The sequence below is a fragment of the Fulmarus glacialis genome, unplaced genomic scaffold, assembly GCF_000690835.1.
Source record: "Fulmarus glacialis isolate BGI_N327 unplaced genomic scaffold, ASM69083v1 scaffold35585, whole genome shotgun sequence".
Classification (NCBI taxonomy): Eukaryota; Metazoa; Chordata; class Aves; order Procellariiformes; family Procellariidae; genus Fulmarus; species Fulmarus glacialis.
The window spans coordinates 1-19,501 of record NW_009215559.1 but is presented as its reverse complement, the minus strand read 5'-3'; the positions used below and the strand labels follow the sequence as shown (position 1 = coordinate 19,501).

The following is a 19,501-nucleotide window of genomic DNA, read 5'->3' as shown; positions in this document are numbered from 1 at the left end:
GACTGCCGGTGGAAAGCACTCCCGGGTAGCCGCTGCGGGTCACTAATAGCAGCGTCAACTGAAGACTGTGCTGTTTCAGCTAGAGGATCTAGCCCAGTGCTGCCCAGCTCGCAGTGGAGGCATTCGGGCAGCCCCAGGGCAGGCTGGCCGGCCGAGAGGGATGTGTGGTTATCCCCTGGGGAACGGCAGACACCTCCAGGGACGGTGTCCCGGCTGTGTCATGGTGACCAACCTGCTACGCTCGAGGAGTGATGTAGAAGAGCAAGAGGACTTCTAAACGCACTTTGATCGCTCTCCCTCTCATGCTTCTCCATACAAGAGGGTCTCGGCCTTCAGCTATGGTTTTTCTTGGGCAGTTTTGCAGATGGTGCTGTAACTGGACTGTGAGTCTTTCAGCCACGAGCTCGCCTGCCTGTGCTCCATCGTGGAACAGGGAGAATCAGGAGCAAACCCAGGTGTCAGTAAACATTTACAACAATGAGGTTCCGGCAGGGTCAGAGCATTATGGACGTAAGAGCTACTTACGCCTTAACTAAACGTTAATATCTCTCATTGCAGCAAGCCTACTTTGTCCTCCTCTGATCTCTTCTTTGTAGGAAAAGGAAATTTAGGGCTAGTATGCATAGGAGACTTCGTCTCCTCATGTGCTGCCCCTGGGACTCTCCAAGCCAATCTCTTCCTAAGCTCTCACTGGAGAGTGTGCGCAACTGTGGCAGATTGCCTGGAGAACTGCTCCAAGATAGCACACAGGCCTCTTTCCACACAGTTGCTTTGCCTCCTGTTTGTTGACAAAAGAACTGAAATTTGAATGTCTCCCTTCGTATTTCTCCATACAAAAGGAAAAACCCTTTTTCTGTGATGTCCACTTCTAGTGTACTAAAGCCCTGAAAGGAACAGCCCTTACAGCGCTTCTCCTGCGCTTGGGTGATAAAACAACTGCATCGGGACCTTCCCCTGCGCTTGGGTGATAAAACAACTGCATCGTGGGACCTTCCTGGAGCTAGAATCAGCAACGAGTGAACCCTGCAGGCTTTTAACTCTTCCCTCTTTCGGGCCACTTCGGCACTGACACAGTCTTGGTGGGACCCAGAGCTCTTCTCACAGAGGTCTAGACAACCCCTCACTGGTCTTCCCAAGTTTCGCTCTGGACAAGCATGAGGCAGAGTCATGGTTTGCTCTTCTACTCACTCGGAGGGATGAGTGGATGAGCTGTGATTAGTAGATGTTAGTGACCAGATGAGGTGAAGCCAGCTGTGCTTGCTGTGACATGGACACATGCTGAGACTTGCTACCCACAATGCCCCTGTCTCCTTGTAGGCAATGCACATCAACATCAAAACCAGATGCCCCGGCCACCAGTGGCAGGAAGCATTGAGCTGGTGTCAGATCGGTGTGTCACCTCGGATCGAGGGGAGCGTTTCCCTGCGGTAAGTGCTCTCTCAATTACTACATTTTCACAGCACCTTCTAGGAACTCTTGCTGTGTTTTCCAAGTACGCAGCCTCAATCGGCTTATCTCTAAACAGCCTGTGCTTTCCCACGCCCTTGCTGTCTGCAGAGCTACGTCTATGTGGAAAAGTCGCAGAGGTGGACCGGGCTCGGGAGCGCCCCATCCTCAGCCTGACATCCTGCGGTGAACGCTGGGAAAATGCCATGGCAACCAGGAGGGGAGAGCATCCTCCGGCACGCTGCTCTGAGCTGCCAGCAAAGCGCGTGGTGAGCCCCCCTGCCGCCCAGGAGCCCCCGCCGCAGTGCCTGTGGCCCCGCTGCAGTACACCTCCATGAGCAGAAGCCTCCTCCCATGGAAGGGGAGTCCATGGAGCGAAGGATGCATTTTTACAATTACCTACAGAGACGCATTAAGCATCTTTAAGCCCAGCTGTCGCAGGAAACCAGGATGGAGACCTGCCAAGCCTCCGTCACGGGACTGCAGGTTTGCCTTCCTCTTCGGTGGCTGCACCTGACATGTGAGGAAAGGTGGGGTGCTCGCAGGACAGCATGCTGCTGCGAGCACCAGCTGGGACTCGCGTCTCCAGAAGCTGCAGGCTTTGTGGCCGTTAGCAGCCCGGCTGTTCCAGGCAGGGCTGCAGGGACGCCCTGCTTGACGTCACCAAAGGACCCTGCTGTCGCCTGCCGAGGGGCTTCAGCCTCCCGGCACACCGAGGCCGGGAGCTGCTGCCGGCACTCTGCTGCTCAGCTGGAAGGCCACCTCCTCTCCAAACCTCCGTGCAGTACAAATAACTTCCCATACGCCCCAAACTTCCTCTAGGGAAGGCGCTGAGAAGCGCTGATCTCAGCTGGCCTCATCAGTGCCAATCTCCAGCTTTTCATCAGCTCTCCATGGACAATTCCCTTGACTGTGGAAAGAAAGCTCAGCTCTGCTTTGTGCATGAGTTTAGACACCATGAGGAGACAAAAAGCCTACAAGGAAACAGGGGGTTGTATCTGCAGCGGCTGAAAGCTTGCACCAGAAATGTTACACCATTTAACTGAAACAGAATTAATTGATGAGTTTATATAGAAAGAGGTAGCTTTACCCTAGGAGCTAAATGCCTAAAGGGCTTATTTTTCTTCTCTCTCTCTTTCAGATCTGTAGAAATACAAAGCAGTTGTGGGTTTCCAGAACAGCACCTGAAAAACTCAGTTTTGCATCTAAAATTCTGCTTCACATGATACATTTGGCATGTTCGGCTGTTGCTTAAAGATAAACAAACAAGCAAACATACAAACAAACAAAACCCTTTGCAAAGCACCCTCTAACCCAGGTTCTTGGCTGCATTAGCTGGAGCCCCAAACCGGAACCGTGTTGACGCTTCAGATGCTCCTGGCTTGAGTCAACGTGAGCTCACATGTAGCTTTAAGGGCTGGCCGATCAGCATCACACCAACCCCATCAGCAGAGGTGGGAGGTTGAGATCCGGGTGTGACTATGGGCAATGAGGAATGACACAAGCCTGATGAGGCTGGGTGGCCATGGCCAGTCACAGGACAAGGGGACACTGCACAAGAATGCCATCTCAACACAGGGTTTAACGTTGCACATTTAACGCGTGAGTCACCCTGAAGCGCATGAGTTCAGCCTCTGGTACTAATGCAGTTGCATCGCTAGCTATGACTCACTGGAGCACTAATCAGAAACGTACACCTCTCATTAGTTAGCGTCAGCTTTATTGTGGTAATGGATGTCACACAATGAATCCATTTCAGTGTTCAGCAGCAGCTCTGAGCTGCGGGGTCCTCGCACTGCTCCTGCTCAGTGGAACGACTGCTTGGCATCTGCTGCTGCATGAGCTCTGTCCGGGGGTGGCTGGGAAGTTCAAGTCAGAGAGACGCCAAGACGTCTGGTCACTCTCCTGCAGCTCAGCTTAGCAAAGGCTACTGCGTGTTGGGACACTGGATCTTCAAGGATCCTATTCATGTTAAACATGAAGATAGCTGCTGCTGGCCTCGTGTCAGCCTTCAGAGACACGCTATGTCAAAGTAATGGTCAGGGTAGTTCCCAGCGGAGCAAAGTTTGTGTGTCCCCAACTCAAGGGTCACTGCTTATTCCCATGGGACAGTACGAATGGAAGTTGTCACTCTGCTGTCACTGTCACCGCCGAACTACGGCGTCTCGGTGAGGACTGTGCAGAAGGCTGTATCTCAGCAAGTGGGCACACTACTGCTTCGGGAGCAGAACCTTCCTCTGCCAGCACGCAGTGCATGGGCACAGCAGAGCTTCCCTCACCACGCTCAGCCCTGGCCAGTCACACAGGGCCCAAGGAGCGGGGAGGATGGAATAAATGTCGTCTCTATCGATTGCCTTAACTCTGACCTTACGTTCTCATTCTCAGTATTTCTTGGCCTCTTTCTCAGTCCCTCTTGTCAAATGTCCTCCTGTGGAAGACTGTCTTGGAAGGAAATACAGCCAGAGTTAGAGTTATGGAGAAAGCAGTTTGTGTCTTCTGTTCCTGGGGTCCCCAGCCAGGACCCTCACAGACCTCTGCAAGAGAAACGCTCCAGGGACTGCACTACAGCCACTACGTGCAAAGAGAAGTTACCTGCTCTTAGATGTAACCACTGTAAATTCAGAATTCAATGTACTTAGAAAGAAACTCCAGCAATGAAACCTGCCACCACAGGCAAGCTGCTCTGCCTGCTTCAGCAGCTCCTGTAGGCCCTGGAGGGGCACCGGCAGCTTGTGGATGGCTCCTGCAAGGGCACTTCATCGTCCCCGAGTCCTGTGGAACTCCAGGTTCTAGGTAAGAGCTTCAGTTTGGCCCACGACCCTTTCTGGAGCAGAGCTAAATGTAAGAATGACAGAAAACGCTGCAGCAGAAGTCAGGCCACAGCCCTTTAGTCCTCCAAATGCCCCGTGGAGGGGCTCAAATGGGCTCTGGCTGCAGCATCACCTGGGCTTTCATGAAGCCTGGCCAAAGGGGTGCAGCACCCTTCAGCCCCTGAAGGGATGCTCAAGGGCCATCCCCGCTGGCAGCGGCCATCACGCCAGCATGGTCCCACCGCACCCCTCCTTAGCAGCACTGCTGTGTTTAGGGGTGGCTGTTGTGGTAGGTTTAGGTAATACTGTCGTTCTCAGGGACTGGAAAACGTGTCCTGAAATGGGTCATCTAAGCTTATCTAACTGCTCTTTACATTATTTTCTGAATTTACAGCAATTTCATAAAAGAGAGGAATTTTCACAATGAAGGAGAGTGGCTGACAGCATTAAATATTCTATTTACAGCTGACTTCCTGGGAAATATTTCAAGTCTTTGACATCAACTGAGAGCATAAAAATTTCAGAGATGAAAGGCCATGACTTTCAGAAAAAGGAATGAGAACATTTAACTCTGCAGGACAGTTGAAAGTGCCAAACACTTGGTGGCAGAGTGGGTAAGGAGAGGAGGATGGACGGCACTTCCCCGGTGCAGGAGGACAAGCTCTCTACAGAAGATGATATACAGCAGTATCATGTCATGGGGTGGGAGCTTAGGCAGGGTCTGCTGCTCCTGGGAGAGACAGGGGCGAGGGAAGCACACTGCCTGCTGGAAGCACAGGAATCAAAGGGAAGCAGTCGTGGAGGACAAGAGGGGTTAAAGAGAGGCAGAGCATGGAGAAGGGGTGTCCCCTAGAAACCGGGGGTGCTGGCACATCTCTGCCGGGAGGCTGCATGGGGAACAGCAGGTCAGCTGTACACAGTGACCTGGACGGACACAGGAGGCCAGGGAAGGAAAGAGGACAGGCGGCGGGGGGGGGCTGCATTCTGACACCACGTGGAGTCACAGGTGCTTTTCGCTGCTGGCTCTGGGAGACCAAAGGGGGCTGAAGGCAGATGACCCAGCAGCCCTTCCACCTGCCCCGGGTGAGGGAGGGCCAGCTGGGCCCCAGACCAGGTCTCAGCAAAGGGCCAATGCCTGGCAGGGGTTAGCTGTTTGAGATGCCATGCCTGGTTGCCGTTAAAAGCTGGTAACATCCAAGTTCTCTAGCGTCACTGAAGATATGCACAGTCAGTACTTTTTAGGAATATGAGGCATGGTGTGCCTGATTTCAGAAGGGTCCCCAAATGCAATTAAACTAAGCACATTCAGCACAGGACCCCGTGGTTCCCGACTGAGCAGTGCCGGGAGAAGGGACCACGTGTGAGACACCGGTCTCCAGGGAATGGTCATAATGGGCACTTGGGGCCGAATCCAGAGAGATAGAACAGTGTAGCAGGGCAAGATCCAGAGATTTTATTCCACACTGTGGTCGTAACGACAAGTTTGGTACCTACCGAGAGGTGGATCACCAGTGCAGCCGGGCTGGCACTGCCAACACAGGCACTGGCAGGGAGACGTGAGCCAGCTGAAGGATGGAGCTACATGATCACTCCCCTGGGGCTATGTCAGGATAGGAGACTTTGTCCCCCATGCTACAGCTTGAAACATCACCAGCTGTGCTAGCACCACGTGGACTTGTAACCCATCACTGTGATGATCTGGTTAGAAAAACCTTTCCAAAAGAAGGGTTCCCCTTAGCTCAGAGCTCCCTGTTGACCCCCAGCAACCACCCACCAGTGACGCTGGTGGGACCTGCTTAGTGTGGCTTTGCTACTGTGGGAGGTGTTGTGTGGCTGCACCCTGAAAGGGTAGAGTGAGACTGGAGATTTTGGGTCACTTCCTGCTGTACCTTCAAATTTCAAAGCCTTGTAAGGGTTCGCTCTCAAATCTCGGGCTCTAATTTAGAGTTTTTTGGTTTAAGTTTAGTTTTATAGTTAGGTGGGGATGTTGGGGTGAAAGCGTGGGGCAAAGGGGCCACTGCTGCCATGGGGGCAGCAGGTCAGAACAAACGCCGGGTGCTGGCAGGTCGGTGGGTGGCATGGCTTGCAGGACACGCTGGGCAGGAGAGCAGCACAGGGCAGCGCAAGGGACACGGAGAGGTCCGTGCCACTCGGGGAGCGTGACTGTCACAGCTCCAGCATGGGAGAGAGAACCGGTGTCTCCTGAGTGCCGCGAGGGATGAGGGAACCCAAGTATGACTTTGAAAGAGAAAGAGGCTCCTGTGTGTCCTGGAGTCCCTCTGCTGTGACCTTTCAGATCTCCTGGGCCGGCCGAGCTCCGTGCAGGTCTGCGCATGGAGGAGGAGAACAAGGGGTGAGAGGATCTACCATGCTTAGGCGCTGCGTAGATACCTCTGAGCCAGCAGCCAACCCACCGGCCCACCGGCACGGAGACGTGTGTGACCCAGCGCTGCGCTCAGCAGCATACGGCCGCTGTGAGCACCCATGGGAGGGATGCCCGGCTGTATTCCCCTGCCCAGAGCCACACGTAACACCCCCCAGCTGCGCCCTGCCAAAACATCTCCCTGCAGGTCACCAGAGCTGGCTCGTTCCAGAAACGGCACCGAGCTCTGCCTCAGCGAACAAAGGTCGGGGTGGTGCTGCTGTGTCCTAAGGGCTGTCACAGACCACCCTCGTGACGGCTCCCGCTCAGCAGTGACTGACCAGAGCTCTAATACGTAGTCTGACAACATTTGGAGATCCTTTGAAATGAAAAGCACTAGAGAAACACACATTGTTATTAATTGTTCAGAAGGAAACATTTAGAAGTGAAACCCACAACTAAATACAGCAGCTTAACAATAGCATCGAGACAGAGGAGGAACATGAAACAACAGGAAGGCAATTTAAAGGGAAAAAGCAACAGTGCGAGCTCGCTACGTGTGTGGTGCATAGGGAGGAGTCATGAACAAATCACACCAACTTCTGGAAAGCATGTCTCAGCATTGCCTCTCCCTGTGCAGCTGAGAAGTCCTGACATCTCTGAAATGCCCCTCAAAACACACCCTGGATTACTCGGCACAGTTACACTCTGCGTATGCACCTCCCTGTCCCCCTGGGTGCCTAAGCCCTGCGCCCGCCCCCTCTCCTGGCCAGCGACCAGCATCTTACCGTGCCGCGACCACAGGTGACTTCTTCCCGGGATCTAACGCGGACCCGGCTGGTTCCTCCCCCAGTGATCGTGTATCCTTATTCAGTTGCTGTAGTCGGGAACTTAGCTCACTGATCACAGTTGGCTTGTCATCATCAGCCCCATGGATTGGCCTGCTCTCCATGGGGTCCCCCCATAGCTTGGACCTTCTCTGAAAGAGGTAGCGTGGCCGGCCAATGCTGGCTGATGCCAGAGTGGCCGCATGTTGCTGGGAGATGAGCTCGCTGTCCGAAGACTGCTTCAAAAGTGGGTCCCTGAAAGTAACTGGCCCCTTGCTGAGCTGGGACTTGAGTTTTGGCTTTGGAGGCACTGGTGGCTTCTCGAGTATAAAAGTTTGTCCATCCGCAAAGGAAGTGTATGTGTCAGTAGGCTCCCCGCTTTCTGAGGACAACGTAGACATGCTGGAGACCGTAGAGATGGTGCTTGTGGTCTCCAGGTGATGGTCACTTGAACTTCTGGTGTCCACCTCTTCCACTCCCGAGTCTGCAGCAGACTCTGGGGCTACGGGGGCATCAGAGGGCTTCCCTGAGGGTGTTCCGCCAGTGGTAGAAGGTGCTACTGCTGCCGCTGGTATGGATGGCGTGCTAGGCGTAGCCAAGTGGCTGACTGGTGTGCCAGGGGTGGTGACCAGTACCCCATTTGCAAACTCATCTGGTGGAGGCACCAGCCCTATCTTGGCCAGCTCCTCCCTGGTCTCTTCATCACTTGAAGACAACTGAGCTGGTGGGAGGGTAACCGTGTAGGGCTCCACTTCTTCCTCCGAACTCCCTTGTCCCAACGTCTTGTCAGAGGCTGGACTGACTGGAGGCTTTCCCACGGGACTGGGCTGGGTCTCTGCTTTGGGGGACTCTGCTGGCTCCGTACATACTTCAGGGACAGCTGGTTTCTCCTCTTTTATCTCAAGTCCTATCTCGTCTTGGCCATTACTTGTGGCATGAACCATGATGAGGCCAGCGGTCTTCTGCTGTGATGTATCCACTATGCTAATAATCATGGACTTCTTGTCTTCTTGTTTCTTCTCCTCCTTCCCAGGTGTTTCTGCTCTTGCCTCAGTTTCTTTTCTCAGTGTGGACGGAGTCCCCCACTGGCTCTTAGTAGGGGCCAAAGTCCCAGAGTCTGTTCCGATTGCCCCTTTGCCTCCAGGTGAGTACGCAGGGGACACCAAGCTCTCCAACTCCGCCCTCTCTGGTTCTTTGGTTTGGATGTCCACAAACAGGGGTGCTGCTCTGTCTGAGTCTGGGCTGTGGATTGGGGTGGGCGACCGGGATGGGACTTGAGTTGAGAGGGCCCGTTCCCTTGCGGCCAGCGCAAGCGCCAGTGGTGAGTTTGGATCCAAGGGCTTTCCTGTTAGGGGGTGTATGAACGTTGAGGATGAGCTGCTAATTAATGGCTTTAAAGCTGAGACAGGGGAAGGCAGTAGTACATCTCGGCTTCCTAACAACCGCTCATCAATAGACCTGGACTGCTGCAAGGATGGCATGTCGCTGCTGGGGGGGCTTCCTTCAATGGCCCCAACCGAGAGGAAGACAGTGGATTTCCGCCTCTCATCCAGACGACGGTCTCTGTCCTTCATGACTCCAGCGATGGCAGTGGCAAAGGGGATGCTTGTGGCTTCAACCTGAGCAATGCCGGTGTGGTGCTGATATTCCACTCCACTCAGGCGATGGCTCCTGCGGGTGGGAGAGGGCTCCCTTGTAAAGCCTCCGGTGATGGACAGTGCTGCTCTCTCCTGTGCATCCTCCACTTGTAACTGCTTAACAAGAGGACTCTTCTTCCTCTGTGGCTTGGTGGGAGCAAACAGGCTGACATTGAACTGACCCATGTTGGCATAAGGGTTGTCAATCACTCTCCCCTTCCTCTTCAGCTTCTCTGGAGGGGTTGCAGATGGGCCAGGCCGGGGGATCTCTGTCGGCTCCACGGGAAGATGAGAGGAATCCTGTAGGATTATCATGGATCGGGCCCTCTTCTGCCTTTCAGGGTAAGGAATGGAAGTCCTTGCCTGATCATACATCTCAGCTGCACTAATGACCTGTGGGAGTCCATGGAGTTTAGCCTCCAGGCTTGGCTTAAAGCTTGATCTTATGGTATCATAAGCTCTTCCTGGGGGTGGAGGTGGTGAGAATGATGGAGGGGGCCCTGTGTCAAAGTAATATGGAGAAGGAGGTGGGGGTGGGGCTGTTTGAGGTGGTGGTGGAATCCCATGTCCTTCCCTAACAGTGTCTTGCATCGATGTGCTCCGGGGAAACTTCCCATCTAGCAAAGACGCAGCAAGTTTCTCATCTTCACCTGGAAAGCAAGAAGAACAGTGAAGTCAGAGAGGATGTCTCTAGAGGATCCAGAGCGTGACAGTCGCTGCAAACTGGATATATGACATCCCTTTCTTCCCCCCACCCCGCTTTCTTTCTGAGGTGACTTTCCACTTCATCTTTTATTTGCTTGGTGCAAGCATTTGCAGTTTGGCCCCTTGCTCATGCTCACTTGGCGCAGAAGGGTGGCCACAGACACTCACAATGTCTTACATTGTTTTAAATCCATCAGACAGTTGTGCCCAACGCTTTCCAGACAGGCTGAACACTCTCCAGACCAATGCAACAGTGACAGAATTGAACACTTGCTCGATCAAACCTCCCAACACCCAACTGCCAACGTGTGAGACAGCTGGGTGCAACCAGGTTGTGCAACTCTCAGCAAACAGTGCCATCTTCCATGTGCGGGTTCTCGCACTCTCCCGCTCGCTGTTCTCATGTCACACTTCCCCCCTTTCCCCCGAGGGGTTACATATGCTTCAATGTGCTAGACTGAATTCAGAAGCAGGGTCTAGCAGAAACTTACGTATTCAAGAATTGCAAGTACCCAAGGAAGCCAGATTCTGCCATTCTTACTATTAACTTACTACCTGGGTGCACAGCGAGAGCTTTTTCAGGTACCTGTAATACTCAGTGAAGGAATATGAGAATCTTGCTAAGTAAAGTAATAGGAGGAAAAATCCATTAACATAGCAAGTACGGTGCAAATACTTGCATGGATGGACGCTAGCTAACCAGCCTAGCTTGCTCCAGCCCTCTCCATGAGCCTGGCCCTCTTTACCGAGTCCTGCTTTGCTATGCTCATCACTTACTTGCCATACCTCCTTCTTTACAGTCACAGTTCAGCTGTTTTCAAGGTTTCAAATTGCTCTTGAGAGAATGTTCAAGATGGCAGAAAGCCACATCTTGGCACAGCAGCACGGTGACCACCTGCTTTTTTGGCTCTAATGCTTTTTCTGTAATGTCCACCAGCATTCCAAGTGCTTTGGCAACAGTGCCTTGTATCACATTAGCAATTTCCCCAAACGCCTGCAGATGCAGAGGCTGCTGGGGCAGAAAGGGAATATTTTGGCCAGTGAGCATTGAACTTTACATCTCATCATATTGATCAGACTATCACAGTGTTCAAAGCCATGCTATTTTTGCTGAACACAGTTTGGGGATTTTTAATACCAAGGTAGCACAATGAACTGGAAGCACGAAACAAGTTCAAAGACAGACTGGACAAAGCCATGGAGGATGCACTTTTTGTGGGCTATTACGTGCACAGAAACCTCTGAACTGAAGACAGTCGCTGCCTGGGTGAGTATTCAGGAGAAGTATCATATCCTTGCCCTTTTTTTACTCTTCCCTGGGCATCTGCTTAAGAGCAATGCTTAAGACAGGATCCTGCACTAGATGGAGCCATGCTCTGATGCAGTATAGGCACTGCCATGTTCTTAACAGCATGAAGGTCCAAAAAAAAAGTCATGCCTTTATGCTTATTTCTACTTCTCACCTGGGAATGGCCAAGAGTTGAAACAAGGAAATTTATGCAGCACTGAGCTCTGTTACCATGCCCAGACTGTTACAGAACATGGTCTAGTGCCATTAGAGTTTGTCTTAGGGATGCGCTGACCATCCTGTGTCAAGTATAGAGCTATTTCAGGAAATAAAACTGGAAAGCTGGTTCATCTTTCTCAAATTTCCTGATCTGCAAAGAGCAGACTGGTCAAGTGGCTGCCAAGCCAGAGGAGACACTGACTACCAACAGCCACTGGCTGCTGCAAATTCTTGGTTGTCCACCGTGAACAGTTGTAGGTGTGGTAGCCCCCGTTCTACCTGTGAACTCACAGTCCCTGCTGTGAAGATCTTTTAATATGTTAAAAGCAAAGTATTTTAAGTGAAGGAAGGGTGAAGGGGACGGTTAGATAATCTAAACACATTCATGGCGTGGGTATTAGGTTTTGTTTTATTTTACATACCTGCTTCTACAATTACTCGTTTTATTCTCTCTGTTCCCCACTTGTTATATTTCTCTGCCGTAAGCATCTTTCTCCCATTTTTTTTCTTTTATGGAAAATGATATCTGAAGCACTACCAAGTTCAATGACCAGCTAGACATCTCAAAAGGACCTAGACAGGCTAGAGGAATGGGCGAGCAGGAGCTCCATAAATTTCAACAGGACAGATGCAAAGTCCTACACCTGAGAAAGAAGAACCCCTTGCAACTGGACAGGCTGAGGACTGGCTGGCTGGGAAGCAACTCTGGAAAAGAACTTGGGGGACTTGGTATAAAGTGAGGTGAACATGGGCTGGCCCTCAGCAGCAAAGGCCAACAGCGTCCTGGGCTGCATGAACAGGAGCAAAGTCAACAGATAGAGCAAAGAGGTTATCCCTTTCACTCCCACTTACGAGACACCACTACAATACTGCATCCAGTTTTGGGGTCCCCCATACAAGAAATACACCAGCAAACTGAAGGGAGTTCAATGGATAGCCACCAAGACGGTCAGGGCTGGAACTCTTGCTCCGTCTGGAGAGACTGAGAGAGCTGGGCTTGTTCAGCCTGCAGAAGGAATGGCTTTTGGGGAGACCTAACAGCAGCCTTCTGGTACCTACGGAGACGTTATCAAGAAGATAAAGCTAGGCTTTTCACAGTGGTGGGAATGGTGGGAGGACAAGAAGCAAAACTGCAATGAGAGGTTCTGGCTGGATAAAAGGAGAAATTTTATGATGAGGGCAGTCAAGCAGCGGAACAGACTGCCCAGAAAGGGTGTGCAGTCTCCATCCTTGGACGTTTTTGAGACCAGACTGGATAAAACCCTGAGCAACATGACCTGATCTCATAGCTGACCCTGCTTTGAGCTGGAGGTTGGACTAGAGACCTCCTCCTTCCAATCTGAATTATCCTTTGATTCTATGACAAAAGAATGGCTTAATTCCAGTTCTGGTTCCCAAGCTGACCATCTCTACAACCCTGCTCCTTGGAATAGCAGGAAGAATGTCTGTTCCCTGTGAAAACTAACGTCTCCTACTGCTCCTCAGCAAGAAAATCAATACTCGATGGGAGAGATCACTGATGGGAGAGATCACTGATGGGAGAGATGGGAGGAAAGCAAATTCTTGGCAGGCGCTTTCTTCCCTACCTGCAACTCACCATTTTGACACAGTTCCTCTGCTCACTGTATCTGCGTGCTTGCCATCCGAATCCTGCATAAACAACTACATCCATTTACTCATCTGCCTCTCCTCCTCTCCACGCAGCTTGCTCGTTCCCTATATTCTGCTGATGACACTGCCTCGATACTCCACTTCTCCATCTCTCCTCCAGTCTTGCAGATCAAAGGCTCATCTAGCCCAGTGTGCTGCCTGGCAGCGGCCAATAATAATTGCCTGAGGAAGCATGTAAGAACAGAGCAAGCAGGCAGTGCTGCTTCGCCCCTCCCAAATACTCTGTCAGCTTCAGCAATTTGCTGATCAACAGCTGGCTGAGTCAGACTGCCTTTGTGTTTAACCCTTGGTGGACTTTCTTCTTCCAGACACTTGGCAGTGCTCTTTGAACTCACGCAAATTTCTCACACTCCCAATATCCTGCAGCAGCGAGCTCGGTGGCTTACCAGTGTGCAGAATTACCTCATTTTCCTTCTTTTGAAACTCCACCTATCAGTTTAATTTGATGCCCATCTGCTCTGTAAAGACCTTTTACAAGGCTTTCTTTGAATTGTGTCGCTGTGTTTCTATGTTCTCTTATTCAAATCTTTCACTACCCATTCCTACTGTGACAGCAAATTTTGTAAAACACAGTCTTCATGATAGAAAGAAACTCCTCACTGATGTTTAAACGTGATCACACGGGCAAAATGAAACCTCTCCCTTAACACGGAGAAGCATCTGTTATAGTTAAACATGAGACTAATCATTGCTGAGTTTTATTTACTGACTACGCAGGATATAGTTCTGCTCAGGGAGTCTCCAAAGTTGAACAAAGGCAACCAGTAATCCCTTGAGAGCAGGCTTGAAACCTGATGTCTTGATTAACTATTGAATTTATGAATTGCGTTCAATCCTTGCAGAGCAGGCTGGACTCTGCACAGACCCCTGCAGAGGTAATGAGCATACAGCCATACAGAAATCCCCCTGGTCACAGCAGTGCCGAGGACAAGGGTCCTCCTAAAAGGTGAGGGACCACCTCACAAGACCGGTGAAACCATCCTGGCAGTTTTTAATTTGAAATGGAGAGAGAAGCTATTTGAGTTTATCTAAAATACTGGTAGCTGAAAGCACGGTGCTCTTTTATCCGATTCCACTCCTACTGACTGAAATGTTAATAGTTAATTACTTGTTGTAAATATGTTCATTTTTCACTTTTATCTTAACACTTGCCTGTTGCTAAACGTTGCGTCGGGCAATGGGCAGACCATGGCCCAGGGGACAGGCAGGCTGCAGGAGAAGGAGTCTGACCAATTCCTGCAGTATTTGGAGCCCTTCTACAAAACCCAGAGGCACCCAAGAAAGAGCAGAGCAGCTCTCCACCAACGTGCGCCACCCACAGACGAGGCTATCAGCCGACACGAAAAGTGTCCAGACTCTCTCTAACACGCAGCATGACACTGGGGGAAGGCAGTTCCTTTAAATTTGTAGCACCCAAACTAGATTGTCCTTTCATTCTGTCAGATCTCAACCCAGTAATACCAACTTGCTGTTTGCTATTCCCCTGTGTCGCAGGAACACGCATGGCGTCTGCCCTCTGTTTCCCAGCACACTCCGCTGACAATGACCGAGCGCTCCTGCCTCCTCCAGACCTCATCCCTCTACCACACACCAATGGGCTGCCAGATGAACATGAAACCTTGCGAGCCATTCCAAGTTCTCCAGAGGGATGGTGGAGGTGGGGCTGACCTCTGAGAACAGAGAGCATCTGTCTGTCACAAATGACACGACCCTTTGTGTGCTGCCTGTGACCTCCCTCTGCCTGGTCCATCTTGTGTGTACATAACTGGAAGATTAAACTTCAATGACAAATAAACAAACCTGTCCCTTTGCTAACTGCCATCGAGATCTTGTCTCTCAGTTCTCTTCAAACAGCATACACTGTGTCTTCATCGTAGTGGGGCATATATGCTTCCCACAAAGAGCAATAAGACATCACCAGGATCAAACTACAGAGGTCGGCACATGCAGGGATAAAGAGCTTGAGTCAAAATGGAGCCCCCAGCAACCAGCAAGGACCAGCAAAAAACCCTGTCTCCGAGCACCCAGAGTAACTGGTCTGAAATGAGAATCACGCTCCCAGGTGCATGCCCAAAGCACAGCTTGGCAATGCCACAAGCCTTATGGCAACCCCTCTCTGCAATTCACAGCATGCTCAATGCATTATTAATCTCCAAGGAAAACACAAAATTTCTCCATAATGCTTTTGGGCCTGTTGCCATAACAGCCTAAATCCCTGTGAGAATCTAACTCCGTGCATTAATTTGGGCTAGCTAATGAGGTGGCTCTCCCCAGAGCACACCCCACCGTTTCCAACCTTGCTTTCCCCGTGCAGGGATGGCAGAGCAGCTCCCAAAGCCACCCCTGAGCTAGAGCAGAAAGGTGCCAAGTGCCGTGGCTTCGCTCATGTCCAGAAGTGGAAAGCAGGTGAGCATCACCGACCTCGGGTGCGTGGGGCTGGCATCAGCTCCAGGCAACAACAGAACTGACAGGAGGAGGAGGAGGAAGGCCCACTGCCCTTCAGAGAGCAGTGAAATAACAGTACTGTGCTGGCTGCTACGGCACGAAGCTTAAATTGCAGCTAGGGTGAATCTAAGAACCTGTTCAGAAGAGGGAAAGCATTGGGAGTTCACCCCGGGTCTGTACAGGGAACGACGGTCCTGGAACGGGACCGGGGAGGGCTGCCAGCCCTGGTGGCAGAGCTGCCCCCACCCTGCCCGACCTTCGTGCAACCAAGTAAGGATGCACACTCACCCCGAGCTGGCAGAGCAGGGGGAGCCCGGCATCCTCAATGTCTTTTTGAACACCAAGTCACCCCTTACTCCCTCCGCAGTGGCAACGCTTAGTCAGTAAGGTGCATCTGCCACCTACAGCCAGCGCCTGCAGCCCATCGTGTTTCTAACTGACATGGGGACACACGCTACTTCTATCCATGCAAAACCACCGTCTACATCATCTTGAATTTGCTCAGGGGAGAGACTTAGCGAGTACCATGACAGTTTTGCAGACTTTCAAGTGTTTTTAACTTCTGATGCTGGAGCAGATGGCGTGGTAGCTATCTTGGAAGTCTGACAGAGATTTTCTTTTCTATCAGCCTCCCCACTGCAATGCATTTCTTTTCTTCACATTTTCACTGAAATATTTCTTCCGTTCTGCTTTCTTTGTAGGCAGTCGAGGGTTAACTACCTTTGTCTCAAGAAATTTTTAGATGCAAACAAGAAATGCTTTGATCTTTTGTCACAAGTCCCTGAGAATCTAAACCAGCTGTGTAATATGCAAATAATTCAGAGAATTTCTTCAGCAAAAAACCAAATCAACCAACCAACCAACCCCTGCTTATTTTTCATCTAGTTCCTTGCTTTTAGTAGTGATTTTTATCATGAAGTCAACTGACTGTACAGCGTATGAGCCTGTCATTGTGGGTGTGAAATGACAGCTCAAGAAGGACTTCTAAAACAAGCTGATTGCAACCCAATTTCTACTGTTTTCTGTTTTCTATTTTAGCTTATCTGGAATTCCACAAAAATTAGCCGGTTTCTAAGATGCACTGCTTTTGGTGTGTATTGTGGCAGGCAAACTGGAAACAAGAAGTTACTGTCCCCTCCTCAACAGGAATTGTTCCCTTTCAGTGCGGATAGACGCATGCCATTCTTGGATCGAGCATAATTAAGAGCGACGTGTGATTTTTTCCTGTATTTATTGTTGGGTTGTGCTTGGATGCTGTGCTCGTGACAGCTGCAGCCATTCCGGCTCAGAAACAGGGCATCTCCAGGTCTGCTTTTAATCTTCCCTGATGCAGATTAAATCTAGCGTTTCTAATCCCCTTGTTGCACGGATTGTGTAGCTGTAATGGCTGGGAATCCCGTGCAAGGATCAGGGTCTCAATGCTCTAGGTGCTCAACAAAAAAGACATACATGGGACATTACACTTTATGCTCATGAGCATATAAACCCTACACACAACCCAACAAACCTTACAGTTATATAAACCCTACAAACTTTGAATCCCCCTTCTCACAGTTCTCTGCATACAGAGATCCTTGACAGCATACCTCCACCACGAGCATCACACGAGGTGTAGCTTTAGAGGGACCTCCTGAGTAATTGACTCTGCTTTCACAAGCAAAGAGGAGCTTCTTACAGGCAAGTATTTCATATTTAATGAATACTTTTCCAGTTTACGATCTATTACTGGGTTAAGATGCTATTTTACACAATAGATCCTCTTTAATAGGATTTCCAGCTGTTTGTGGCTTGATTGAACCTTGAACAACTTTTGCTTAGAAGCATTTTCACAAACATTCTCACACATAAAACAAACATCTAGGATATAGTTTGCAAAATAAAGATGCCCTTTAGACACCACTGGCCACTGCATGCTTGTCTGCCAGGTAGTCGTACACCTCAGTGGTCACTAGATACCCCTCACAGTCAATGGGCACTTGTGCAGGATTCACCTCTAAGATCAAGACATCAGATAAATCATGCTAAAAGTGCCATTTCCCTCTGGGCACTATAGATGGTTCCTGAGCACCTTACTTGGATGGAGATTTCTGCATTGTTAACATGTAAGGCTGGATGAGATGAATCCCATCCTGCATGTGCTACTGATCATTTTTACCTTCATGAGAAAATTAACTGGTTGCTTCTACTCTAGCAAGTCCATGGGTCGGCGCTGTGGTGATCCTAGGCACCAAGGCAGTCAGCTCTGCTCCTTTTCTACCATGTACATTAACAGTATTGCAACGTATGAGCAACTCGTTAAGGCCTACATTTGCTTCCAACACCGCATCTCATCATCTGCTCAGCCCAGGTTCTAGTTCAGCTCTTCAGTTACGGGAGCCTTCTGCCTGTAGATTTCATGGCAGGATAGCAGCGTTGGCAACATGGTGTATAAGTACACAGCAGGGCAGTCCATTAAACACCCACTCTTTTTTTTTTAAGATTATCTCTCCTAGTTTGTTTTTCAGGTTAATCACACACACATGATTATCTCTAGCTATCTACTACTCTCAGACCAGTCTCACGTGGGACTACAGGTACCAGCTGCTCTCATACAAACATGAATGTGAGGCACGTATGCACAGCAATTCTGTGGCTCTGTACATCAAGAACTACATTTCGAATACTAACCCTTGCATTTTTCAACTAATTTTTACATTCTTTCTGGGATTGTGTGGCTCTCAGCTGCAGCCTGAAGCAGAATTTACTTTCTATTCACTTATTTTGTGCGTTAAACATACAATCTCTTTTGGCATCACTGTTACTATCAAATGATGCCTTGGGGTTACTTAAAATTAGCACTTGCCACACAGCACACCACCTTTCTCTCTGTCCCCTTTCCTCCTGCCCCTCAGCTTCTCTACATAAGTGATAACGCATGCTCCCCAGCTCCGACCTGCACAGCCCGCAGACCTTGCTAACACGGAAGCTTGGTGTTAACACCCGGATGAAATCCACTGATACACAAAATCAAGAGAAGAAAATGAGACCCCCATAGCGTCATTGTGCCACCAGTCCTTGGTTACTCTGCCTCATCCTCCCATCTCCCTCCTCCAGCATATTTTTGGTTTTAGTTGCACTGCAAACTTTTTGGGACAGGGTCTAAAGATCCTGACACAGCCCATAGATGAGTGCCTGTTCCAGGCCCTGTCCTGTTTTTCTTTAGAAAAAATTCAGTTACCTGCTCCATCATCTCAGTTTGTTACAGCTCATTGTTTTACTCCCAACCACCCACGTGTTCAGCACACTGCACGCCCAGCCCAGCCACTACATGGTCCGACAGAAAATCACCCACAAGCCCTCATTTGCCTGCACGGAGGGTGGGAAAAACTCCTCTATCCCTGGCAGTGCCATAAAGAGATTGAGAGAGCAAGGGACCTCTGGAGGTCTCCAGTCCAACCTTCTGCTCAGAGCAGGACGACTGTCAGTGTTAGAACAGGTTTCCCAGGACACATGCAACCTTCAAAGTAGAAATCACATTAAACATCCCCTCGTCAAAGATCTTTAGTTAGAGTAGAGAGGGCTGAGCCTTTCCTCCTCATGCAGGCATGAACGCTCCATGGGGACAACCTTTCCTCTTCAGGAAGGGATTTCCCCCCAGTTTGCCTTACCTACAGATTTTGTCCGTGGAATTCCTTTGCGCAGTGAAACGTGGGGCTTGTCAGCTCCCGCAAGGACCCCCGAGTGTGCTGCCATACCCTGGCGTTCAAAGAGTGACTGGAAGAGAAAAAACAAAATTTCCATTCTGGACATCAGCAGACTCAGCTGAAAGGACACAAAACTTCATCTCAGTCCACCCAATCCTTCTGACTGCAGGTGAAGCTGGGGCTCTACCCCCACATCAGTCTGCACGCCAGACCCTGTCCCTGCCGCCCCCCTGCAGCCGGGACTGCCACAGCCCCAGGAGCGGAGGCTTCCCCGGGAACAAGGACGGACCCCTTCCTCACCTCTACCTTCAACAGTCCATCTTCCGTGCTGCCCCATCCAGCGTGTCTCCAAAATCTCTGCTATTGCCCTTGAAGGGTTAATCCTCCTTCCCTCTCTCCCGCTTGCCT

At 50.5% G+C, this 19,501-nt stretch overlaps 1 protein-coding gene across 1 annotated transcript; it reads right to left on the bottom strand.

Moving 5' to 3' along the window:
- Positions 1 to 7,402: 7,402 nt before the first annotated feature.
- Positions 7,403 to 19,163, bottom strand: SHANK3 (SH3 and multiple ankyrin repeat domains 3; the record flags this gene model as incomplete). Its single annotated transcript, XM_009578987.1, has 3 exons — positions 7,403 to 8,530; positions 8,576 to 9,732; positions 19,058 to 19,163. Coding segments are annotated over 3 exons (2,391 nt in total), but the record flags the coding sequence as incomplete, so codon positions are not given.
- Positions 19,164 to 19,501: the final 338 nt, after the last annotated feature.